Genomic DNA, 27636 nt, shown 5'->3' on the forward strand with positions numbered 1-27636 from the left:
ACAAATGTGTTCTGCTGTTTACTGATCTCTGAAGTCCGAAAATGTATAACTCGCGCCAGACGGAAAGATTGTTTCTCTCCCTATTTCTTACCATGAGAGTTGAAAGCAGATGAAATGCTAAACTTGGCAACCTCATCTATTTTAATACTAATGGAGTGATAGGGTTTTTGGAGAAGGTCCTCAATTCTGAAATGTGCTCTTTTGCGCCAGTGACGCTAGTCTGTTAAGCATAAGAAGGGATTTGCAGATGCATTCTGCATCATTAGCAATTTAAAATTTGAGTGGATTTTTGTTTGTTTTGATTTAAAACACGCTCTGGACCAAGAACTTCCTTCAGTCAATGAAGTCCAATAGCCCATATAAGACAGAGCATCAGACTAAATGATCAGAATCATCGCAGTTACAGCCTGTGAACAAACAGCAACATCTGTTCCTAATCTGTCTCCTTTTTCACAGGAGAGATTGGAATGGAGAAGGGATGAGTAGAAACATCTAGCAATTACAGTGCAGACCCCGCTTCTGAGGCGTGTACTCTCAGTTCCCTACTTTACTATAGACATGGTGTCTGCATTCCTCAAACTTAGTGTCTGTATTCCTCCTTTCTAAAACTGGAATAGCATTCCTCTATCGCAGAGGGATGCTGTGAGACTGAATACATTAAAAACTGAGAGATGCTCAAATAGCATTGGGGACTAAATAAGGATCTAAGATTGACAGATTGATGTGCTAGGGAAGGTGTGTATGACAGAACGGTGGATGAGAAGAATTCATTTGTGAGCAATCCTTCATGGATATTTCATACAGCATTAACTACCTAGAAGTCCAGTTTTGATCCCTGAGTACATAGTCTGATTAATGATTTGTCTTGCTCTATTTGAAGTCACGCTAAGGATTTTAGCACATACGAACTAAGGGTGCATAAAGAGTCAGTGTTTTTTGCTATAGCCTAATTAAATCATGTTAAATTATTACCTTACCAAAATTAAGACTGAGGTAAGATATTAAGATTAAAACATTTTCCTTTTTTAAACTAAGCCTTGTTTCTAGACTGAGGAAGATACAGTTTATTCAACTGCTGAGCGACTTAAATCTTTTATCTACACTAGATATTGCTTACCTGCATGTCAACAAATAGGCAAATCCACTACCACTGTAAAAAGGGAAAGCCCCAATGCTCACTGGTTGCAGGTGCTTTTGCCACCCTTGTTTTTGGTGCCAGCTCAAGTAGTTCAATACATATTGAAAAACAGGTAAGCAATTTCAAGCGTAGATATGAAAGAGTTAAACAGAAACAAGAATGCATCCAGACTGGGGGAAAAAAAAAAAAGGACATTTATATAATTTCTGACTTTTTGCACATTTCACACTCATAGAATTTGAAAACACCTTCATTTTTTAAACAGCAAATTTGCAGATCATTAGCTGGTAATGTGCACTACTGCCTCTGGGTCTTTTGAAAACAAAAATGAAAAATGATCTAATTAAGCCTGGTCTACCGGTTGTGGTACATATCAGAGATCCAAGTTTGATTACTGATTCCAGTGCTTGTGCTGGCAAGGTTTGGACCACAATACTGTTGTAGTGACATGTAGCAGCAGATGGAAGTAGGATTATTGAACACTGTTCTCAAATGAAATGTTCTAATCAAACTCCGATGTTTGAGTGACACAATACAGAATACTTTCCAGGCATTTGATCCAAGAAGCTGCTATGAAAGATCTTTCTTCAGGGAAGGTATAAAACAAGAAATGGACATGGGAGCTCTGAATTTCTTAACACAGAGCCCATCCTGGACATTTTAGAAATCACAGTAGCATGGATTCTATGATTACATGACACAGTTGGTTTTAAATATGTATAGCCCAGTCTCCCTAATATTCCAATGTCATCATTCATTCAGTTTGGTATTTGTTTTATTTTGCCCCCAGTTATTCATCTGTAGATTTTTATATTGGGTAAAAACTGCCATACTGCAAAAGGTGAAGAGTTTGATGGACAGGTTAGCAGAAATCTAGGCACCTACGGTGGCTTTATGCTTTGCCTCTTTCTTTCCTGCTACTCCTAGCCAAATACATATGATGTGAAGTTTGTGAACTCTTCAAGTTCTGCATATGCAACAAGTACTAGAGATCCAATGCAGAAGAGCAGGTTCACAAAATGCTGGTCATCTGATACTGCTCCTGCACTGAGGCACAGTGAAATGCAGGGCCTCAGCAGACAGGGCTCCTACCAACCCAGCAGACATCCCAGCAGCCTTCCGTGCCTACTGATCATAAAAAATTTAAATTTGCCCTGTCTCTCTGTGACTCTCGGAAGCAGTAAAAGTCTAATTACTGCCTGCATTCTTCTACTGGCACGGAAAGGAGAACAAAACTGTCATTTGTATGCCAGAGAAAATTAATCCCAGTCCTATAAATTACAGAGATTTATTAGTGTTGTAAATGTGTTCCTTCCCCTGTAGTTTGACTGCTGTGTTCTTACAGTCCTTTCTCTCTCCCCTACAACTGTCAATGTGGGAGACTGGTTTTCTCTGACATGGACACTTGTTCTCCAAAGACTGAGATCCCTACTCTCATCTGATTCTACACACTAAACTGCCTTCTAATAGCAACCACTCTCTGATGGATTTTAACAAACTGAGTAGTCTCTTCTACGTGTGTCTGAGCGGAGAAGGGCTCAAGAAATGTTAAGCCATTAGCATCTGTCTTGGCAATTATACAGCAATTTAGGAGAACCATTAAGGTCCACTGGATGAATAACCCAGGTTTCAAATGGTTTCTTAAAACATATTGTTAAAACAAGACAGAGTAACTTTTACAATGGCTAATTCAATATCACAGGTCTTAGAGAATACACAAGAATATCCCTCGCAATATTTTGTCATGAACTAATGTAAAAATGACTTGGCCTCATAGAGCTAAGTGGATCTGAATTATCATACCTAGCTCTGAAAAATATGTGGGCTTTCAAAGGAGATTTTCCGCTATGTTTTTCTTTCAAATCTTGGGCCAATTGGTGGGATTTCATTCATGTGCTTAACATACACATTCAGTAGAGGATCTTAAATCAGACATGTATAAATTCATGGGTTTATTTGTAAAGTCTCTGTTCAGTTATTGGGTAAGAAGTTAAATGCTCATATTTGCCTTCATCTTTTGTGAGAAGACTGCACGTTTCTGTTTGAGTAAAACGGTTGATGTTCTTTGTGATGAAAAATTTCTTAATTAAGGCCTTACAGTTTACAAATTAAGCTTCATCTCAGTCTCTGGCAAAAACCGAAAAACCCAGATATTAACAGAGAAGCAAGCAGCAACTCTACCAGTTTTATATGGTAATTTGTTTTACTCACTGACCATAAAATATACAAAGTGTGTATTTAAGATTCAGAAATTTTGAAGCACATCTACTTGAAGGGATGAGACTGCTCAGGAGAAAGAGCCTCTTGTTACCATTTTCATAGCCCTGAAAAAATATCAAATCTGCATAGTTTATATGATTAACAGACATAATTCATAAACAGAATAATATGCTTGACATTTGAAACTTTTGATTTTACTTGGTAATAGGGTTTTCTAAGGGTCAGCACAGGCAGCTAGGCATCTTTATGTGCTTGTAGAAAACAGAATGGATCAGATTCCTCTAGATGACATCAGTTTAGCTCCACTGAATTCCCTGGTGCTGCACAGAGCCTCACCATCTGCAAATATTGCCTGCTGTTCTAGGTCTACCTCTCTTCTACATGGAGGTGGGGTAGTCTTGCATTTATTTATATTTGTTCATGGCAATGTAAGTGAAGAAGGTTTTGTATTTGGGGAAATTCAGTTGCTTAAGAGACACTTGCTAGGAATTTTCTCTATTTTTTCTTTTATAAACACATTTTATATGTTTATCAAACTGAGATCAGTCAGTGAAAAAAGAAACATCTTTGTACTTCGTGAAATACATAGGGTTAGAAAACATGCAAAAAGGTGTACAGAGAAACTTTAAAAGAGTGTTAGTTTAAATAGTATGGACAAAATTCAGTCAAAAGGTGGGATGCAACATATCAAAAGTCCATTTCAAGAAAACAAAAAACCCTCCTCTTTAAATATTGTTACTGTTTTGCATCAAAACGTAGAACTTAACACATTCTTTCTTTTAAAAAATTAAAAATATATATAACAACAAGCAAGAAGACAAAACACATCAAAAATGGGAATTAAAAAAAAAAAACTCTTCAAAAGAAGACAAGAAGTCAAAAAAAGAGGGGAGAAAAAAGATTTTCAGGGATCCTTGTCATGCAAATCAGTTTGGCGGCAAAAAAATACCTTCATCTTCAGCACCGTCATTATCACCTAAATCATCTGTCTGTTTCTTTGTAAGGGGACCTAGGATTGAGAACGGAGAAAATGGAGGAAAAAAGACAATTCAAGAATATACAAGACTGAGGAAAAAAAACAGTGAATATTAAATTCCCATGGATGTTTCAAGAAAAACATTTGCAGGGAGGGAAATCTTAGTTTATGACAACCAATTTCTCATTACGTTTTTCAAACATTACAGCAAAACCTTCCCTAGGGGGTATGGCTATTAGAAACATCTAGCACAAGAATCAAAGAGTGCCCAGTGCTTTATTGTTTTTAAATGAAGAATCAGAGCTTGTTTACTAAAAGCATACCCACCATCAACTATATTTATCCACTTAATTTGTTTTTTGTTGCTGTTATTATAAATAGTGGAGACAAGAACTGCCAAATTACCTCTTGCATTTGATGCAATAAGGTGGCTAATAAATGTCTTGACAGTTGGTTAAAACAATATTTTCTGTGAAAGGATAATTCACATTTCTAAGTTCAACCATTTAAGCTCATGTTTTACAAAGATAAACATGGATTTGGCTTTTTTCTTTTTTTTTTTTTTTTTAAACACACTCATTACATTCTCTTTTAAATGGAACTGTAGAGTCCCTTGAAACCTTTGACTACCTGCTGAGATATTTGTAAAGAAACATGAAAATCCACATGTAAACTAGAAACAAGAGTGAAATCCTAGACCAACTGAAGACAATGATTTTTGCCATTGATTTCAATGGGGCCAGGGTTTCGTGCATAGCATACAAAAGTTGCATTGAATATAGAATTGAAATTTTAGCTTGGGCAAGACGCACAACTTCATAATTCCTTATTTCTATAAATGGATGGCATGATAAAATTCTCTCATGCCCAGCACCTGTATTATTAACAAGTATTAATAGATTCATCATATGTGGGAAAAATGCCCACTCCTTTAGTGAGTAATAAAAATATACACCAGAAGGAAAGTCAAAGGCCATTCTGAAAATATTTCCACGTCATATATTTTACACACTTACGCACAAACAAAAGACAGTTGGAACTCAGCATTATCTTTCCTTTTTTTTCAGACCTCTCTCATTTCCATGACATTCTGTAATTTGCATGCAAAAAAGCAATCAGTATGAACACAGCACTAAGTAACAAAAAAAGAAAAAGCCAGCCAAGCACAGAGTAGAAAACAAGAACTTTCTCATGCATAAAATAGCAATAGACAAAAACAACAACAAAAAGGAGATGAACAGTATGTGTTGATATTTGCAGTAGATGTAGGCAAGAGACATGCATTAACTCTAAGCACTATGGAGTATTAAAACATTTGTATTTAAAAAGCTCTCTCTAGCTCTGTTATTTTACAGGATATTAGTCATTCAGCATTAAACCTGTCGTTTACAGGCAAAATACCATGTATTTGAGTGATGCATTTAACAAAAAATTCATACAATGTTTGTACCAGGTGCATGGATTTGAGAAACAGAAACCACCCATGAAGTACCATGAGATTTTAACTGTGAATGTAGGAATTGGACCATATTACTGAAAACCAAAGCTGAATACCGTAATTACTGCATCAGTCAGGAGTATAGTTTTAAACTCATTCTAAATACAGAACACTAGAATTATACATCATAAATTAAACACTAGCATTTTTATAGCCATACCTGCAACAATCATTCTTAGTACAGCACCTTGGTGATGCAATAGCTTTTCTTAATACAAGCCCTGAATATAATCTTCACAATATATGGTATCTAGATAATGTGACCCTATCCGAATGTGCACATTCAAATGTCTTGCTGCTCATCATTCCCATAGCATAGCAACTTTACTTCTGAAAGAACAAAACTAGAAAAGTAAAAGATGTATGCAAAGAATAACAATAATTTTATGGTGGGTTTTCAGCATGGTGAACAGGAAGAATGAATTTAAGAATTAAGAGCTATGCACTTAACAGAGCAGTTAATTATGCAGTTAATGGAAAGCCAGACACAGCCAAAGATATATATACGTACACATTTTTAATGGCTTCTTGTTATCTTTTAAATTTTTAAAAGTCACCAGAAAGGAACAAAGTAGCATCTGGAAAGGCAAACAACACACATTTCTCCAAATAACTTGCACAGAGAGGGGTGATTTATTTTCTGGATGAAAGCAAGACAATGAATGTTACATTTTTTTAATAGCTGCCCTTTGTGAGGTATTTTGGGTAGATCATGGTTCCAGATCTCAACACCAGTTACACAGCGCATCAAACAACTCAATGCAAATGACTGATCTCATACCAACTCTGGTTTTACAACATCATAAAGCATAACTGGGGCTAGCTATTAAAAATAACCTGGGTAATTCTAGTATTTATACAGTTATGAGTTTCTCCGAAAGCCATAAAAAAATCAGACCATCTCCTTTATAATCACTGAATCATAGAATCATTTAGGTTGGAAAAGGCCTTTAAAGATCATCGAGTCCAACCATTAACCTAACACTGCCAAGTCCACCACTAAACCATGTCTCTAAGCACCACATGTACATGTCTTTTAAAAACCTCCAGGGATGGTGACTCAGCCACTTCCCTGGGAAGCCTGTTCCAATGCTTGACAGTTCCTTTTGCAAAGGGGCTGACCTATTTTTAAGATGTCATAGATTAACCATGCGTTCTAATAGAGCTATATATCTGTTTCACAATACAGGGGCTCTGCTTGACACATCCCCTAAGCAGGAGGACTCATCCCTGATGGAGACATGTGGCAGACACACCACTAATAATATTCTGTTAAGAGAGAGATGAGACATGACTTCTGCCACAAGGTCCCTCCAATCTGCAAATATAATGGACCACATTCATTACATGTCAGCAGCAGCTAGCTTAGAGAAACACAGACCAAAACTGATTTTCTCCTTGCTGCAGTTACAATGCTATCTGAGGTCTAGAAACCAAAGCAGAGTTTGGTCCTCATGCACCAGGTGTGAAACTACCTACCTCTTATCTGTACTTTACTATACATTCAGGGATGCTGAGAAACTTAATTTGTATTTGCAAATGGCTCTGCAATCCCTAAAAGAAACATCAGCTCAGGACCCATTGTGCACACGGCTGTGTAAAATGTCAAACAGCAACATCAAGTGGTTCAATCTTGAATCCTCAAAGAGGAAGCAGAGCTCTGAGCTTGACCGTATATATTCTGTGTTGCCCATTTCATGTATGGCTGCTGAAGAAAGTTTCTGAAACCATGAAAGTAGTAGTAAGAGAAATTCTGGATTAGATTTCCACCCGTTTCAGCAGTAATTCTCATTCTAAAATCAGTAAGAAATGGCTTTTCCTTCTGATTCTCGATAACAGACTACACTGACTAACAGCAACGCTGTATCTGTATGATCATAAAGGACTGACATCTTGAGTCCTTACACAGGAAAACATGCTGAAATCACTATCAGATAAACAAAATAAAATCTTATGGAAAGAGCCTACAAAAGTGTAACAGCAACAGCCTTTTTAAGGAAAAAAAAAAATCAGGACTGAAATTGCTTAGTAAGTGTATAATTTTAAGTTATTTTCTGCAGGTTTGAATTAATATTCTACAGAAAGTTTATGATTTTGTAAATTAAATGTTTCCCTCAACTAGATATATAGTTCTTTAACCCTGACTTTTTATTCAATATATGATTCTTTAGGGTTCTTCCATCATTTTAATATTCTTTACAGGTAACAGAAACTAAATTTTAAAATATAGGACATGACGGACTAGGAGCCAAGAGAGTATACATTTTACAGAATTATGATCACCTAAAGTCTTTTGTCCACAATTACTTTCCACTGTTGTTCCACTGTAGCTTCTCTTCACCTTTCATGAAGGCTCACTTATTCCTCCTCCTTGAGCATTTCACTTACAAAAATGGGCATCCATTACAAAAAGACCATTTTACTATGTTCAAGACATAAGCATTCAAATAGATATGCTGCTTTATTGTGCTGGCCTAAATTTTAGCTCAAGTTTATGTAATAAATATTAAACATCAACAAAGTAGTCAGGTACCATAAATAATGAGGGGAAAAAAGGATACTGAAGCCTCTAAAATGCTGATGCAAAGATGATTTACTTATCAAGAGGCTCTCCAAGGTTTAGTCTCATTTAGTCTCATGTTGCTGCATACCCATAACTCTCATTAATGCTAATGGGAAAGTAGACCCCTAAGTCAGTTTAAAAACAGGAAGAAGCGATTACTGCATTTTATGTCTCCTAAAGGCAATGAACAGTCTTGCTACAAAAGCTAAAGGAATGTTATGTGCAGAAGGAACTCCTAAAGAACTCTCTACTCATTTAATTTAAAAATAGTTCTTACATTATTTAAAGTATTATTCAAATATTTATTCTATTTGTATTGCAATCAGTGCTAAGGAAGTAACATGATGCATTTTAAAATCTTGATAGTTGACTACTGTATGTCTGCAGATGGCTTTCCTTTGCTTAAAATAAAAGAAATAATATACCTCCTGTCCAGTTAGCTAAAGAGTAACTATGTGCTCAGAAATAATTAAAGTCCAGCCGTATTAATTCTGGGTTTTATCATTCCCTTTGATGAAGGACTAAGGTACTTTAGTTCCCAAATACATTAAAGCTGATTATAAATTCTCTCTTTATGGTCTTGATTCAACAGAAATTATCTGCGGCCTTTTGGACCGCATGTGTGCAGGAGGCATGGAAGCTGTGGATGTCATTAGCTTTTTGGCCTGGGAAAGCTATTCATCACAAAAAAATCATACTGCAAGTTGACAACATTTTATAAAACAACAGTACAAATCCTCTAAACTTAATAAATCTGTGCTTATGTATACAGTCATTGTTCGGGCCAAAATGTTCTCCTTCTGTAATGAGAAAAGCGGGAAAGAATAAAGGGACCTTTTACATTAGGTTAAGTAGACTCCATGGATCTAGCAATTTAGAAATCTCCATAGTAATAATCATTCTTTGAGTTAAGGTGTCTCTTCAATAAAAAGGGAAAGAGATGAGATTAAGGCTGACTGCTGAAATAATACAGGTATTAGAAAAATTCACTAAGCGGGTTGCAACACCATGGAATCTGGTAGCACACATGTTAAATACAATTATATATTTAGATAAGTGCCTCCATCCATTCATTGCTATTTCTTCTTCACTACCTAATTTTTTTAATTGAGCACTGAAGATCTGTGAAATTATCTCACCTTTTAAGGCTCTACACTCAGATCCAAATATAAAATAACAAATTGTTTTTTCAACTATCATTTTTATGCAACAGACTTTCCAACTAAAAAAACCCAACTGTGCTGAATTATCACAGTCTAGCAGATGTTAGCTGAGGCACAATAACATGTTGTACCTATCTCCTAGTTTTAATTTAAAAGAAATTAATGATGAGTTATAATTAACAGTCTCCAGACCTCAACATTTTCGGTGAAGAGAATTCAAAATCAAATTCCTATATGTAGAAATTAAAACATAACTATATAATAATTTTTCTTATAAATGTAATGACAAATTGGAAAGATACAGCATAATAGTCATCTGATGAATAATTTTATAAAATCATCTTCTTTCATTTGAAAATTAGAAAGCTGTCAGCAAAAATAAAAGAACTAAAATTCCTTACAGAAAAGACATTTGCAAGGTACAAATGGCAGTTGGGTCTTAAGAAACACTTAAGCAAAAAAATATCTCTTTCTATTATACTTTGTTGCAATAGACAAAACAATCTACTTGATACTTTCCCTTATTACTGTCTTGCTTTCACCACATGCTCACTCCTTTCCTTGTTATTTTCCCCCCTTAAATTCCTTTTTTTTCCATATTGTACTTATTTGCAATATTTGTACGTATCAGCAGGCCAAAGCCCTGGTCAACTTTGCTTTTTGATGATAACATTTGCACTCACGTTTTAACAAGAAATTATGGCACAAACCTCAGTCATTTCACATCTTACTACCTGATTTGTGATGACAATCAAGTACTGTAATTAGAGTTGCAAGTAACTCAAATTTGCATCTGGAAGTGAATGACAGGTGCAAATTGAACCCACAAAAGGGTTGCCAACTTTCTTTGAAAATTTACATGTATAAATGCTTTGTCACTAAAGAAGCTGTTCTGACACTTCAAGACTAACTCCTGCTGTGTCTTTTATAACAGCATATTGCTGAAGTGCGATACAGAAAGAATGTCTAATCCCAAACCTTTTTCTTCACAAGATTAATCACACTGGCTGGATCTTGATTTCCCTTAAATCTGAAGGAGTTTCATTACTGAACACTAGATTTGTGTGAATTTAAATGAGATTAAAATCTGGGAATGTAGATAAGAGTTTCACTCTGTTTCCCATTTTAGGTGCAGCCTGAAATTCTATGTATCCTCAGAGGTGAAGGCACTTTATGTTCACGTGTCGTGTGGAGAGCAGCTCAAATGAAGCTTCATTTCAGACTCTCTTTAAATCCCATTCCCTTTGCAATAGGCCACTCTATAAATCCAATTCCCTTTCTAGAGGTTTTTGGTTACGTGATATGCCTCACATGGAGTCATGCAGCATTACTAGAAAAGTAGGCAGGATAAGTACAGATCACTGGGTGAGCCCTGGTCCCCTGGGACACATCAACACAGCAGACAAGATCAGCCCTGAAGATCCAGGCAGCACGCATGCCTTATCCTTCTGGATGTCTGCCTGCATCGGGCACCCTTACAGTGTCCTGCCACATAGTATTTTGGGTGGGTAAAACTCTGCTCTACTCTGCCTCTGCACAGCAGTGCAGATACAGTGGTCCCGCTCAGGTGAATGAGATTTGCCAGGACAGGTTCAAAGACAGACAGGTACTTCTGTCCTAATTTTCCATAAAATACAAAGCTAGGTGAGCTGCCTGCTAATCCTAATGGGGCTGCGATGAAAACATAGCTCATGCATGGAGTATACTTAGTACAAGAAGGAAGCAATTCAGTGGAAGAGCCAACAACCTGGTAATTATTCTACATATTGTAGCTTCTGAACCACTCTGACTTCTGTTCTAGCCAATGAAAAAAAAAAATTACATTGGAAAAGGGGGAGAAGAGTAAAAGTTATTTATTTTCTTACCAACGAAAGTAAGGAAAGGAACAGACACTTATGGTAAAGCAGCGGCTGTTCCATCCATCGGAATTACACATGAGGAAAAGGATGCTTCAGATGGAGAAAGACTCTGCTGGCCAAGGCTGACACAGAAAAACAAAGCCCATGCATTTAACCAGGAATACTGCAGTTGGAGTACAAAGCTCCAGAGGTGAGGGATGGGCAGGTAACAGACACGAAAAATGAAATTTAAGCTGTTATATGGCCATCATCATCAGCATTTACCTCTCCAGTGCCACCTCATTTGCTTATATCACAAGTTCATGCCGCTTTTAACATTTTACTTGCATTAATAATTCATGTTGGTTTACAGATACTCATATTCCAGGGTGACACACTGCTCTAATGAATTGAATGCAACATTACACAGCTGTGCCACCACCTGAGCTTTCAGATCATGAATCAATTCTCTCTCTCTCTACAGGTAATGACTACAATCCAGATCCTAATGAAGACTTATGCACATGCTTAACTTTAAGCCTCTGAGTAAGTTCTCTGAAGTCAACAGGCTAAATCTCCTAATAATATAAAGACAGATCCACTACCATTAACAGAACTGCTCCTATTTGCATCTGGGTCAGGAGGTCAACTCAGGAGTAAAAGTTAAGCAAGAACGAGCATCCCAAATTTCTAGCTTCCCTCAGTTGTTCTGTGGATAAATCTAATCAACAAATAGATTTTCAATCTCTTGAATGTACTACCAAAGCTCTGTGATGAAATTAAATTTTCTTTTTTATAAATGCATTGCTTTTTAGTCTGTGTACATACAAATAAAATTCTACATCCATTTTCTACAGCTCTCATAATCAAATTGCTTCCTAATTTTAAGGAAGGTATGAACTCATTTTAGACCACAAGCTTAAAAAAAGTGATCATATTTAGCTCATGCAATAGAACTGAAGATTTGTAATTTCAAAACCCAAATTTTCACTTCCAAAAGGAAGATTTACAAATTGACATCAATATATCAACATTAATCTTCACTTTCTTCCAAAGATTTCTATAGCGTTGCTGTAATAACAGTGCAAGTCATGATGCAGGAAGTGCATCCTTCGTATAAGGATATATGAAGAGACACAGCTGAGAAAACCACTATCAATTTAGGTAAAAGTGGTAAGGTTTTTTCTCTTTTTTGCTGCTTTTGTGGGTTTATGTGATTTTGTTTCAGGCAGGTAGGGTGGGTCATCTACATCAATAAGATGTTATCAGAAAGCATTCTCTGCTACCTCTTAAATACCAAAACATAATTAAAACCATACTTTAAAAAAATCCATCTTATTTCCCTTTTTATTTCATTGTCCCCTTCTGTTCTCAGCCCAAAGCAACAACTGGACAAATAACCTTTGTAATCTTGCCCCCAAATATTTCTCTCTGGAAAGAAACTACCCGAACCAGCAGTCTCAGCAGGTGAGATAGCTTTGGGATTCCTGTACAAGTAATTACCTTTGCTAGGGATAAACACTGTCCATCTGCCTTCTGGAAAAGCCTTCTCCCCAACTAATTCTATTAACTGCAGGGGCTGGTGTTACAGCAGCTATATAGTTTTGTTCATGGCACAGCTGAGCATACAGTCCAGCTCTCTCGAGACACAGTTTCATAGCCCAAATAGTGGAGCAAAATGGTCTTCATGTAACCATGTAATTGAACATTGCAGAGAAAAATCAAGTTAATTGTGCATAATATTTTCATATAGAGTTTGGAATGAACTAAGTTCTCCCACCCCTCTCCCCAATGTACTTCATCTCATCTGGTTTTAAGCCACATGCTTTGGGCTCTATGTAATTCACTGTACCACTGCAACCTGGGCAGTATTTTACCGTCTAGAAATCCACACTCTTGCATACCGCAGAGATCACAAATAATGGGCAAGTCCTATTTTCCCAAATTTCTGAATGATCAGTAAAACTTAATTCTCCAGCTACCTTACAGAGCTGAATTTCTTCAGAAAACTGGTAAAGGGGAGGAGAATGTTTGGTGTTGTATAGCTGATTGCAATCCAAACCTCTCCTTGCACTCAGCAGACAGAGGGGCAGGGAGGTTATAGGCAAAGCACCTTGATGATCAACTTTTCAATTCCGTCATATTAACTCCAAATCACTGCATTTCCTGCTGTGTTTTGAGTAGCTCAAAGAAAATCTGGTTCTATAGTGAGCAACCAAGGTAGATGTCATGTATGCTGAGTCATTCACAGTGGGCTAATTAGACAGAACTGCACCCTCCATCATCAACTGTAATGGCTTGTCTTCAGCATTGGCCAGAACCTCCCAATCATCCAATGGTGATGCTGGGACCTAAGTCACAGAGTTTCCTTGTTCTTGCTGTCATACCCAGGTTTCTGTCTTGTAATCTCAAGGGCAGAGATAGTACTTCTGATACTTTACATCTGTCTACATGTACCATCATATTTAAATGTTTTCAAACATTCACACAACAAAGTTTCTTCCTGGAAGGTAAAGGTGTATGATCTTCTTTTAGTTACGTATGGCTACATAAATATACACTCACCCACACACACATATACAGGCAGGTTCTCCTATATGCCTTTTTAACACAGAGAGATTCTTCCTACAGATTTGAAGCTCTGAGTATTACTGAAATAGAAACACATAAAAAAATGATACTAATAACCCGATGTTCAGAATTACAGTCTTTACACTAACTTGGATCTTAAAAAGAATAAAGATACTTCAAGTCAAATGTTTCTCCACTATTCAAAGCTTTCAAAGCATCCTTAAAAGACCATTTAATTGGGACTGTGGTCACCAGCTTTTAGAAACATAATTATATCTGCTCTCATTACCACACCTTTTGACAGAATCAAAGTGCATAGCTCTGAGAAACAGTGATGGGAGAACTGAGGGGGCAGCATTTATGTAAAAAGCTGTCAAAAGAAAAGTGCCTGGCCTCACTTATTTTCTCGTATTTACATACTGTATTTTTAGAAAAGCATAATTTTAGGCAGGAAAACTCAAAACATCTCAGCAATGGAGCCGTCACAAAACAAGAACAGCACAGCCAGCACTCGAAGAGTGGGATCAAATACTTGTCATAAGAAAAATCATTTTCCTTTTGACATGTTTTCAGTATTAGCATGGTACTTGTTTTGAAACTACAGCTTACTTGCTCTGCATGTTATATTAAGGATTCCCAAATGGACAGATAAAATCCTTATACTGAATAGAGCATGAAAGGAAATCAGCACATCACTTTTAATCTAGCAGAATTTACAGAAAGGCAGTGGTACCTGGGACCACATATTTACACAGCTACTGTTGACTCCTATATGGACAGAAGGTTCAAAACCCTTCTAGCAGAAACTTTGCCTTCATGCTTACTATTTAATAATTGAATATCGAAACACAGAAGCTGGTGAACAGGAAATGATCATCAAAATAAAACAGATTTACCAAATGTCAAGCCTAGGACTACAATATATTATTTACAAAAAGCATAGCAAATTTAAGAGCAAAATGTCAGAGTAGCCCTTGCTTCCCTTTTCACAACAGCCATTTAGGTGAGAGTTGATGGGTTTGGGACAATATGACATTTCTAATTCTTTATCTGCTGACAATAACCCTGCTCTCTGGAGGAAAGCAACAAAATGCACAGCAGATAAAAGCATAACATTTCTCAGCACTGGACAAAAGGTACTATGGGCACAGTTACCAGGGTTTTTATACTGAACTATGCTTCTCTTTTTTTAAAGATGACCCTACTGGGTTAAAAGGTACTTTCTTCTCCCTAACAAATATAGAGAATTTACATAAACAGTATCAACTACTAAACTACAATGATGATCCAAGGTGTCATGCATGGGTCCTTTTGATAACAAAATCAGCAGCTAAATTAAATATGACATTTGGTAACAACTACACACACAACATTTACTTACTTTATATTGACTTTAACTCTTTAGTGATAATTATTAAGGTTTGTGTGTTTAACAGTAGTCCCTGATATGACAAGAATATCTTATGTTTAGAAAGTAAACAAATCCATGAGGAATATTTTTGAGAATATTTCAGCAAACAGTCCTTATGACCCTTTCTCAACTCAAACAAAGCTAGCAAAAAAATATCGCAGTAATCCAAGCTCCAGACTGCTGAGCAGAATGAATGCCTACAGCAAGTATAGCACAACTACTGGCACCAGAACAATAGACTATCAAACTACCAAAAAAAAATGGAGAAAGTGAAAGTTATTTCTGTAACAGACAGCTAATAGCCTGTTCCTATAGGGCAGCAAAGATTACTTTTGATTATGGACCCAACAGTACAGAAAATCTCAGTCCTTGTTTTCACTTCAGCATCAGTAATGGGTAGTATCCACAGTAGCAGACAAAATCTTAAAGAAAAACTATAAATTTAAGATTTTAGTTTGTTACCATTGTGGATTCAATAAAGTTTTGGCAATGTTAGATAGATTCATTCCAGCTCTTCAGCTACGGGATTATTAACTAAACCGTAAATGCAGGGTATTTAATGTAGACAAATGGGAACAAACCAATTAACTTCAACAGATTCCAAGAGCTTTTAAGTCATGCCTTCAGATATACAGATGTGCTAAGTGTATATTAAACTTTGCGATTTAGATGTAGGAGAAAGTTTTAGAAATGTCTGTGGGCATAGATGACTTCTACATTCTTTGCTAATGTGGAAGTTAAAAATAATTCTCTTTCTCCTGGGATAATCTGTGTACAATTTGCGTATATCTGATGGAGAATGATTAGATACAGACATAATAGCTTGAAAGCAAAAGAAAAGGAACCTATTACCGATAGCAACTCTCCAAAAATAAATAATAAACTGTGTTTTCTTTTATTGGCGAAATCGGGTTTCCTGGAAACCATACCCATCAGGATCACGGATCAATGATACTCAGTAAGTCTTTTTATGATAGCAGTTTTTGATAGAATAGTTCTGTTGTTATCACTGTTATGCAATCTTATACTTCTTTGAAGTAATGATTATAAACATAATCAGACTTCTATATAGACAAAACATGAATCAACTGCCTCATCTAACAGGAGAAATTTAATCATTTTATATTGTCAGAAACTGTTAAAAAACAGAGTTGATTTATGTTTCAATGTAAAGCAGTAGAAACAACTTTGCAATTAGTATTGTTCATAAATTAAAACTATTTATAGATAAGGTTGAGATTCAGTGTGGCTTTGGACAAGGTGGCGCCTGTTTGCATGCTGAGCTAGGCTGTCACACAGACAGCTACAGGGCGACTCCTGCATGATGGTGTCTTAATCTGGAGCTGAATCCCACTCTGTTTCCAGAAATCAGAATTACACAGACATGGGTGGTGAGGAATACACATCCCTCACATGAAACACAGTAAATTTTTTTTATTTAATTTCTTGACACAGTCAATTTTATAGTTTTATAAAACTTGTCATTTCATTGTTAATTTTTGTGTGGAGTTCATTTCATGCAGACAGGAAGTACTGAATTTATAAACTCTCATTGAAGTGAACATACTATGTAGCATTACACCTATATAATACTCTGATACTCTGTTGTCTTGAACAATTAGTGCACATTATTGAAAGCACAGATGGGTGATTCAGATAAGTATGTGTCATATGCAAAATTCACTGAACCTTTAAAGTCTTCCAACTAGTTGCATCTGTCATATCTATTATGTCAAATAATAAACTGCAGAGCATATTCTGGGTTTCAAGCTTGAATTAAAGGCCCCTAAGATTCCCCCCTCCCATCATCCTTCAGAGCAAAAATTATATTACTGGGACCTGTAAAGGGAGAACAAAATATCTAGAAACGTACACCATTTTGGTAGCAAGAGGTTCCATTTACATCTGTCTTGTTACAACCACTTGCTCAGGCCGAAACAACAATTTTATACCCACCTACTAAAATTTCTCATTTGAAAAATGTTCCAATCTCCTTTTGCTAAAAATTTGCCCCAAAGTTTCAGTTTAACTTTGAATTTTAATTTTCTTAAAAAGAAAATGATATATTTAATGGACCACAGCTGTCTGGAAAGTACATATTTGATAGGCATACAGTACTAATTTGGAAAATGAGTATGATTTACTTGATGAGTCACAATGAATGTCTGTAAATATACATCCAAGTTCTTTACTAGAGACTAGTCTTGCAAGCTGTATTACATAGAAATCATACTTAAACACATGAATATCTCCTCTAAAGAAGAACAGAGGCCAAAGCTAACAGCTCCCTTCTTCCTTACTGCCTTCATGCTTTTGGTTGATGAAGTCCAGAATAAGATACTGTCAGAGTGCAAATATTGAACGCAACAGATTTTCGCAGTCTAACCTATTTTGTAGAATAGAAATCCCATGGCACGGCAATGGACAGACCCTGCTGCAGATGAAATATAGCAGCTCCATTAAAGCCAGGCACCGGCCTGGCTACGAACAATGGGAATGGTTCTGGCATCCTGCAGCACACTCCCAGCTGCTCTGTCTCCTTCAGGCCCTGTAAACGTGTGTTTCCCTGGTTATGTGTCAGGAGGAAATACGGATAGTGAGTCTTGGGGAGGAGGCAGGGTGGGCAGAATAAGCAGGAAGAAAGTGAATGGACACGATGGCATCTGTGCTTTAGATAGTGAACAACACAGATTACTTAACAAATGAGTACTTGGTAGGACAAACCTGCTTATCAGGTTTCCCTCAATTTTATTTTGAGGAAAATTGTATAGAACAATTCTGGCAGTATAAAGAACCTTTGGATTTCCTAGATTTCTATGTGAGGAAGGAAAAGGAAGGCATTTTGCATCAAGTCATCCTCCATCTAACAAAGATATTTGAATAATTAGCACAGTGCGTTGCCAGAAACACGACATTTCAAACTCAAATCTGAAAACATATCCATTGATAGCATTAATTTAAGATTATCAGGTGACTAACTGGGTGAATAATAGTGTTAGTGAATAGAAAAAGAAGTTCAGATCGTAATCAGAGGCAAATCTCAGCTCCTAGAAATGCACTAGGCAGAACACTGAATGATCATTATGGCTTAGTATTTGTTAATATAAAATGCTGAAGTGTTGAAAATTAAGAGAAAGTATGTTTATTATCATCATAAGCCATCAAGCTGTTTTAAATGTTTAATTTATAAAGAAAACACACTTTTCAAAACAGTACAAGTCAGGTTCAAAGAAGGCATTTCTTCGAGCAGTTTCTCATAGAAAAGAAACTAACGAAATGAAAATCACCTCCTGTACCTGAGGATGGTACATGTTGTACGGATAGGAAATTGAGGCTATGGTAATAATGTGACAAAACATTTAAGATTTAAGCATTCGAGCAACTTTAAATACATGATTAACTCCTCTGAGTGTCATTGGATTCATCCTGCTTATATGAACAGGATCTTCAGAAGACATTTCAGAGAAGATAATTCAGAGAAGTCTCAAAATGTACTTTAAGACAGAGAACAGAAGGGAAAGGAGATTTTCTGTAGATAGTTGCCAGCTGATTGTTTTAAAATATTTTAACAATGCTGGTGCTTTTCAGTTTGGTTAATAATTATACATTATGATGCCTAAAGCTATGTAGAATTTTCTAAAAAATAAACGTAAAGTTGTAAAATTATACCTTAACCATGCAGGGTTTTTTTGCTTAAACGTTTTGCAGTACAGGGATTAAACAACTGGATAGCAGCAGAATGCCAGACAACCAAGAAAAAAATACCACAACAGCTAATTTAACTTTAGGACATACCAACAAATGTAAATCATTCCTCCTTCCTTCTTTCAGTGGTATGATAGTATAGTAAGCCCTTCCAACGTGTAAACTCATGAGAATAAAATCACCATCACATTTAACACATTAAAAATTCCTACATCTACTAATAGTTAAGTTAGTCAAAGGTTAATTAGCATCTGTGAAAGGAAGACTAAAGTTACTCCAGCAACATTTGAAACCTGCTCTCTTTTTTTTTTAAAAAAGCATTAAAAACTACATTAAGATGACTATTAGAAATGTGCTACAGATTGATTCCTTACTTGTTAACAGTATTGACTAATATAGTCAAGAAGAATTGCAGAAATCTTTTTTTGTCTAATGTTAAATTTCAAAACGAGTGAGGCAGCTAGCTGTTGTATTAAAACCCCTATATTATAACATAGTGGCTTGATTATTGGGGGGGAGGGTGGTATTTACAACTCTAGATCCATTTTAATAAACCTTGACTCCCTGATTATGTGAAGCTCCCCCAAATGAATATAAATGCAGTCTTTTCTAAAAATTAAAAAGCCAGAAAGCCAGGACAAGGCCCATATTACAAACGCAAGTTGTAGCTATACCCTGCTTTGCAAGCCTAAGTAGAATTCACATGGTTTATAAGCCTTCGGTAGCGTTTTGTAAAAGGATGAATTTCTGTTTTGCTGTGTTTTCCAAAATACACACCAATCCTAGGTCAACATTTTGCTACTAAAACTAAGTAGTTCACACAGCATTCAGATGTCTGAGATCTTTATAGAAATATCGCAGGCACTTGCACATATATAAAAAGCATTTTTCAGAAGCAGTTGCAGCATTTTATTTTTGGAAGGTTAAAGGATAAGAGTAACTTTAGATGTAGGTTTTCTTTGGCTTTGGAGGATGAAAGGGATTAATGGAGGGTCACAAGCTGAAGGTAGAAGAAGAAATGGAAATAAGAGGAGAGTGCTATTGGATGTAGCTTATCCTTTCCCTAGGCAGTGGTTAGAGATGTCTACGAGAGGAAAAGGATTGACTGCTGCTTGTCGCATGGTTCCAACAGTTATTCCAATAGAAGGATGAGTATGGTCAAAATGGGATTTTCCTATTCTCTTTGTTAAGAGTAAGACTAAGGCTGGGATGTCCTTTATACAGAATCTGATTTAGTGTAAAACTCTTAGCTCCTTCAGGCTAAGAGTTATTGGAGTGGCCGGGTAGGACTCTACATGCTCCTTGTTTTATTAGAGAATTTGAAATAAAGCTCAGACATGTATACCATGCAGTTATGTTCCACTTTTTTACAAAGAATATATATTCAAAAGAAGATTGCCAGTACTCCTTGAGATTCATGCACTGAAACACTGAATTGGATTTATGACAATTCAAATTATTATACACAAAGCTATGGCAACTGCCTATCAGGTACTTAGTATAGCAAAATGATTCTTCATCAAGTACATGTTGCTGTATTATCATTCCTTGAAATGTCATTAGGATGAACAACATAGCTGTAAATTAGGATTGAGTTTAGAACCCCTTCTATTATTTAAAAATAAGAATGGATCGTATTCCTAGGGACATCACCCATATAAAAAGTCCTATTGGACTGGAAAACCTCCTACTGCTAATACAGATCTTTTTATAAATAAGGCCAGTGGGTGATGCACTTCTGCTGCACAGGCAAAAGAAAAAATTCCACATTTTCCAGAGTATAACCCATTACTCCATGAATATTTGATAGACTTTGCAAACACAGTGTACACAGTATTGCAACAAACAAGGGTTTTTAAATGCCTGCAATTAATTTCATTTATAATGGAAAGCCTTTTCTTAAAAATATTAAGCTATGCACTTTGTGAGTCATCATTCTAAATTCTGAAATATAAATACACTGAAAAAAATGCTGTAATTAATGTGTGGTTATTAAGTCTATGCATGATGTCAAAGGTTGAGGAAAAAAACCTATATAAATTTCCAACAGCATACTATCATGCACTAAGAGGGTAGGAAATGTAACATTACCTGGCAGGCCTCTGGGCCTGTTAAGCATACAATGAAATAGTACTGGGAGTAATGTGTACATTTCTGACTATCAGATTATAGGAAGCACAATGCATGGATTCAAAATATACAACAGATGGCAACTGAAATGAATCAGGTTCTATGAATGTAAGACATGATACAACTATGCTAAAATTAATTTCCAGACTTCAAGAAACAGGAAACTGAACAGATATGTAACAGAGACAATAAAATAAACAGACAGGCCAGTGAACTGTTGGAGATTAAACCTAACATACAGGTATCTCATGATACTAGTGGAAAAACAGAAGGACCTACTGCAGAAGCAATATATCTGAAGTCTGAACCTAGGCTTAATGTAAGGTGGCTTAAGCATAATTCTCCCACAGCGTGGTCAGAAACAGAAGCTTCGTGCTTTGAGCAGAGGGAAAAGGAAGTCAAAGGTTCAACTACTGTGCAAATTTATCATTAATTGCAATTTATAGGGTTATATAGACTCGGGGTCTTCTGAGATCTGAGCTAGAACCAATTGGAGAAATTTTCACAGGCACAGAAAGGAGTTAAGCACTATGTTTTCACTGCTTTCTGACCCCTCACTTCTTTCTGCCTTCAACATTTCTTGTGTTTATTACTGTTCTTGCAACACTCATGTGTATCTGAGTATTTCTTATTAAAAAAACGAATTTGATTGCAACTCACCTGTGAAATACAAACGTTACTCCATTTGCATTTGGGATAATGGAAAACAAGGGAGTGATGAAATGGTTTGCTTGAGGTCACGTACAAAGTGTGGCAGAAGTGGTTTAAAAATTTCTCATCTCATTGTGCATTCCTCTTCACCAAGCCTGTACACAATTTGAGCACTGAAAAGTGAGAGGCATTTTATCCACCATCTGTGTGATTTCTGCCTCTCCCCCCCCCAAAAAAAAAACACAGCAAACTTTAAGAGGGTTAATAGTATGCTGTTTATTTCTACAAAATTTTGCAAAAAAGTGGGGATACTCTATTCATTAGTGGTCAATTTTTAATAGTTTTGTTTCCGGGAAAAGTGTTCAACATCCTTTTCTCTACCTTACTGTATCAATATCTTAAGTCAACTGCTATTACACAGTATATTTTTTCTTATTCACGTTTCTGCTAAGCCCTTTCTTCCAAGAAATACCAAGAACAGAAATTCTTCCTCTTCCCAGTCATTTACACTGAGCTTTGACATTTTCTGCATTTTTTTTTTTGTGACCTTGGGAAAAGTAACTTCATGATTAACACAGAAATACAAGACAGACCTCAGCAAGAAATGATACTCTAAATGGTTTCTTATGAAGCCTCATAATTTAACCTCTCTATTATAAAAATTCTCAAAGCAAAATTAGGTTTTTTACATCCACTGGAGGTGGATGCCCTTTATCTTTTTACTGCTGTTAATTGCTTTTTTCATCTGTGTGGCTTCAATTCTATGATTCTTTTTACAGTAGTGCAAATATGGAAAAGACTAAGTTTCTTTTTCTACTCCCCAAATGGGAAATCATTAAAACATCAGAAAGGTAAACATCCAAATGCTACTTATACTGCTTCATCTCCCTTCAGAGTTTGTAATGATGCTTTCCCACTTGGTTTTAGTCACAACTACTCAGCACAGAGTAATCTTACTCTGAATAAAACCAGTTATTGCACAATACGCCACAGATAACATCTGCTGCTGTGCATTGGGCAAGCATGAAAGAGCTCTACCCTGAACATCCCTGTTGAACCCTGTTCTGTAGGCTTAAGGCAGGTGTAACAAGTGTACAGCCAATGCTGATTTACGTACAAGGATAAAGTAAATGCATTTCTTGTGCTTTTTCACTTTTGTCCCTTATAAGCTACATTTAACCATGACACGGTACAGCAATATCCTGCAGTAACTGCAGACTCTTTGGCTAAGACAAAGCACAGCATGTCTTTGTCATCTGATGTGCCTTCCACTGGGGACAATATCATGCATGTGTGTTGGTCTTGCACACGTGGCCTCACAGGTTATTTCTATCTTTCATTTTGAGGAGCCTGTGGAGGATCTGTTCTGCTAAGAACCATAATTTAAGCTTAATATATCAGCTATACTGACAAAAAACTCTCTCTGTAGAAAGCACAATAAGCTGAGCAAAGCTAGGCCCGCACCTGTATTAAAATGTGTACGTGCTACAGAACACGGGGGGACAGGGGACATTTCCCTCTCATTCAGACTTGCCCTCCCACACCTTGGTCCTGGCAGACTCCCTGTGTTAGTACTTGCATTCTTTAGGTAAAGGCCTAAAATAAGTGAGCTTTTATTTTTCTCCTGCTAACTGGATGAAGAGTAGTTTACAAGGCTTGCTGAGAAAAAGCTATTGTAATGTTTTTGTGTCAATACATGCCACCACAGTGAAAAAAGAAATAAACGCTTGAGCTCTACTGGAAACTACGTGGAAAAAGGGATGCATCCAAAAGCAATGAATGTATCCCCTTTGTTTCCCATACCCCATCAAAGCAAGGCAAGCCTCTGCTACAGGGTCTCATCATGAGCCCAGATACTCGTTTCAAATGCTGCAACTAACACTTACACCTGCTAAGGGTAAAACCCATTTGAAGTGTGCAGAAATGTCTTTCTTCAAGATCCTGTTATGCAAATCATCTTGCATTCATCCTAGTCCTCCTTCTTCTATTTCCACTTCAACCTTTCCAAATTTCTGCTGTTATCTTTAAAACCATCTTACAATTTTTTTTAATGCTTCAAGTAAAAAAAAAATCTTCTCTCCAGTCTATAGAAAATTTTATTAAGAAGTGCCATTTCCTGCAGCTGCCCACCCATACTTCCGCTGTGGTTCTCCTTGCTTGTTTTTAAACTGAATATTGTTCTGGCTGCAGCAGACAGAATGCTCTTCTATTTGTTGTCAATTACATTCTACTGCTATGTCAATAATGCTCTTTTATCTTTATTATCAGGTCTTGGTACCACATCAATCCAAACGTCACCAAACTTATCATTTCGGTTCTGTATTTTGTTGTTTCCTGTCCCCTTTGGGAAATCTCCATGATTAATCTTCGTGTGCTACTCCCTTTTTTGAAGTCCCAGTCCTAAACAGCGTTATACTACTATTGCAAGAGTACATGTGAGAATTGCTTCCAATGTTCCCTGAAAGGGTAAGTACAGACGGATAAGAAAAGGAATCAAGATAATGGGAATTAAATCCAGGTCTTTATCATTGCAGTTCAGAACACTTTATCCTGGCAATTGATGATTAACTTTCAATTCATCATTACAGTTGGTAAACCATCTTCAAACAAAAGATCCCTGTGGGGACCCCAATGTTGTCTGGTCATTTCCTTTTTTTTTTTTTTTTTTTTTTTTTTTTTTTTTTAATCTTATCCTTTAAGCTGATTTTGAAAGTCCTTTCCAAAGGTTTTGGGAAGTTAGGTCTATGTTTTTCATCTTTTGAGTGATTTTATATATCACTGGAAAGTATATATATTTTGAGGAAGAAATAACTGTTTATTCTTTTAACTCCATCAAATTTGCTTCTGTTTTTCCTATAACTCCTGGTGATTTCATAGCATATTTAGAATGGATTTTTCTATACTTGTCAGAAAGGGAGTGTTGAAGCTTTCACAGAGTCCAGAATGTTAATGGGTCACTGATATTGGTCACCTAAGAAAAATAGTCTAACTGTAAATTCCTACTCCTCTCATTTGTTCCACTTTCACTCTATTGAGTTTATAAAAGTCAATTCCAATGAAGCTATTCCTAAACCAGTAAAAAACAAATCTGGCTCTATACTTACTCAATTTTCATTTATCCAGACTGTCATGATTAAGGGATTTTTTCTTCACTAAGAAGTTAAAGGGGGATCTTGCCTGGATGTTCTCTGCAACTAATTTCCCATCCACACAGCAAAACTCTTAACTCAGGTGTGGAGTAACTACTGCATTCCTGTTGATCTTTTTAGGTACAGTCTAACACTACAGTGCTGTTTACTGTAAAAAAGTAATCCACATGCTTTGCACTGAGACATGTTAAACCTCTCAGGTAAAAATAATCATCTCACAGATATTCACCATATTTCATAGAATCACAGAATGGTTTGGGTTCAAAGGGACCTTAAAGCTCATCCAGTCCCAACCCCCCTGCCATGGACAGGGACACCTTCCACTAGACCAGGTTGCTCAAAGCCCCATCCAACCTGGCCTTGAACCCTTCCAGGGAGGGGACAGCCACAGCTTCTCTGCATAACTTGTTCCAGTGTCTCCTCATCCTCACAGTAAAGAGTTTCTTCCTAATATCTAATCTGAATCTACACTCTTTCAGTTTAAAACCATTAGCCCTCATTCTATCCCTACATCCCCTGATAAAGAGTCCCTCCCCATCTTTCCTGTAGTCCCCTTTAAGTACTGGGAGGTCGCTCTAAGGTCTCCCTGGAGCCTTCTCTTCTCCAGGCTGAACCCCCCCAACTCTCTCAGCCTGTCCTCACAGGGGAGGTGCTCCAGCCGCCCCAATCATCTTCGTGGCCTCGTCTGGACCTGCTCGAGCAGGTCCATGCCCTTCTGATGTTGGTGCCCCCAGAGCTGGACACAGCACTGCAGGGGGGAATCTCAGGAGAGTGGAGTAGAGGGGGAGAATCCCCTCCCTCGACCTGCTGGCCACACTTCTCTTGATGCATCCCAGGACATGGTTGGCTTTCTGGGCTGCGAGCACACATTGCTGGCTCATCGTAGGTTTTCCATCCACTATTACTCCCAAGTCCTTCTCTTGGAAGGCAGCAGGGCTGTTCTCAATCCACTCATCACCCAGCCTGTGTTTGTGCTTGGGATTGCCTTGACCCCTGTGCAGGACCTTGCACTTGGCCTTGTTGAACTTCATGAGGTTTGCATGGCCCCACCTCTCCAGCCTGTCCAGGTCCCTTACCTCCAGCATGTCGACCACACCACACAGCTTGGTATCACTGGCAAATGTGCTGAGGGTGCACTCGATCCCACTGTCCATGTCACCAACAAAGATGTTGAACAGCACTCGTCCCAACACCCACCCCTGAAGAACGCCACTCGTCACTGCTCTTCACTTGGACATCGAGCTGTTTACCGCAACTCTTTGAGTGCGACCATCCAGCCAATTCCTTATCCACCGAGTGGTTCATCTGTGTCTCTCCAATTTAGAGAGAAGGATGTCATGCGAGACTGTGTCAAATGCTTTGCACAAGTCCAGGTAGATGATGTCAGTTGCTTTTCCCTGATCCACCAGCGCTGTAACCCCGTTGTAGAAGGCCACCAAATTTGTTAGGCGTGATTTGCCCTTAGTTGGCTGCACCAATCACCTCCTTATTTTTCATGTGCCCTAGCATATTTTCCAGGAGGATCTGCTCCATGATCTTGCTGAGCACAGAGTTGAGACTGACCAGCCTGTAGTTCCCCAGGTCTTCCTTTTTCCCCCTTTTAAATATGGGCTTATGTTTCCCCTTTCCCAGTCAGCAGAAACTTCACTGGACTCCCACAACTTCTCAAATGTGATGGATAGTGGCTTAGCCACTTCATCTACCAGTTCCTTTAGGGCCCACAGATGCATCTCATCAGGCCCTGTGGACTTGTGCACCTTCAGGTTCCTTAGATGGTCTCAAACTTGATCTTCTGCTACAGTGGGCAGCTCTTCATTCTCCCAGTCCCCGCCTTTGCCTTCTGCATCTTGGGCAGTGTGTCTGGAGCCCTTATCGGTGAAGACTGAGGCAAAGAAGTCACTGAGTACCTCAGAATTCCCCATATCCCACATAACCAGGTCTCCCATATCCTTCCGGAGAGGGCCTGCATTTTCCCTGGTCTTTCTTTTATCACCAATGCACTTACAGAAGCTTTTCTTGTTGCCCTTGATGTCCCTGGTCAGACTGAATTCTGTCAAGGCTTTGGCCTTCCTAACCCGATCCCTGGGTGCTTGGAGAGTTTCTCTGTACTCCTCCCAGGCTATCTGTCCTTGCTGCCACCCTCTGTAGGCTTCCTTTTTGTGTTTGAGCTCGTCCAGAAGCAACTTGTTCATCCATGCCAGCTTCCTGGCATTCTTACCTGACTACTTCTTTGTTGGGATGCATCGCTCCTGAGCTTAGAGGAGGTGATCCTTGAATATTAAGCAGGTTTCTTGGGCCACTCTTCCCTCCACGGCTTTATCCCATGCTACTCTGCCAAGCAGATTCCTGAAGATGCCGAAGTCTGCTCTGTTGAAGTCCAGGGTAGCAAGCTTGCTGTGCACCCTCCTCGCTGCCCTAAGGATCTTGAACTCCACCATTTCAGGGTCACTGCAGCCAAGGCTGCCCTTGAGCTTCACATTCTCCATCAGTCCCTTCTTGTTGGTGAGAACAAGGTCCAGCATAGCACCTCTCCTCTTTGACTCCTCTATCATTTGGAGAAGGAAGCTATCACCAACACACTCCAGGAACCTCCTGGATTGCTTATGCCCTGCTGTGTTGCCCC

At 37.7% G+C, this 27636-nt stretch overlaps 1 protein-coding gene across 3 annotated transcripts in view; it reads right to left on the reverse strand.

Annotated features, from left to right (window-relative positions):
- The window catches only part of NLGN1 (neuroligin 1), a 400725-nt gene that overhangs the window by 205179 nt on the left and 167910 nt on the right, over positions 1 to 27636 (reverse strand). For 2 of the 3 annotated variants that reach the window (XM_074834254.1, XM_074834253.1), the window contains exon 3: positions 4308 to 4367. The exons of the other annotated variant lie outside the window; for it this stretch is intronic. In XM_074834254.1, coding sequence (XP_074690355.1) covers positions 4308 to 4367 — 60 coding nt within the window. The remainder of the gene's footprint in view (positions 1 to 4307; positions 4368 to 27636) is intronic. 3 annotated transcript variants of the gene reach the window in all.

Source organism: Strix aluco, chromosome 9, assembly GCF_031877795.1.
Source record: "Strix aluco isolate bStrAlu1 chromosome 9, bStrAlu1.hap1, whole genome shotgun sequence".
In the NCBI taxonomy this organism is placed as follows: domain Eukaryota; kingdom Metazoa; phylum Chordata; class Aves; order Strigiformes; family Strigidae; genus Strix; species Strix aluco.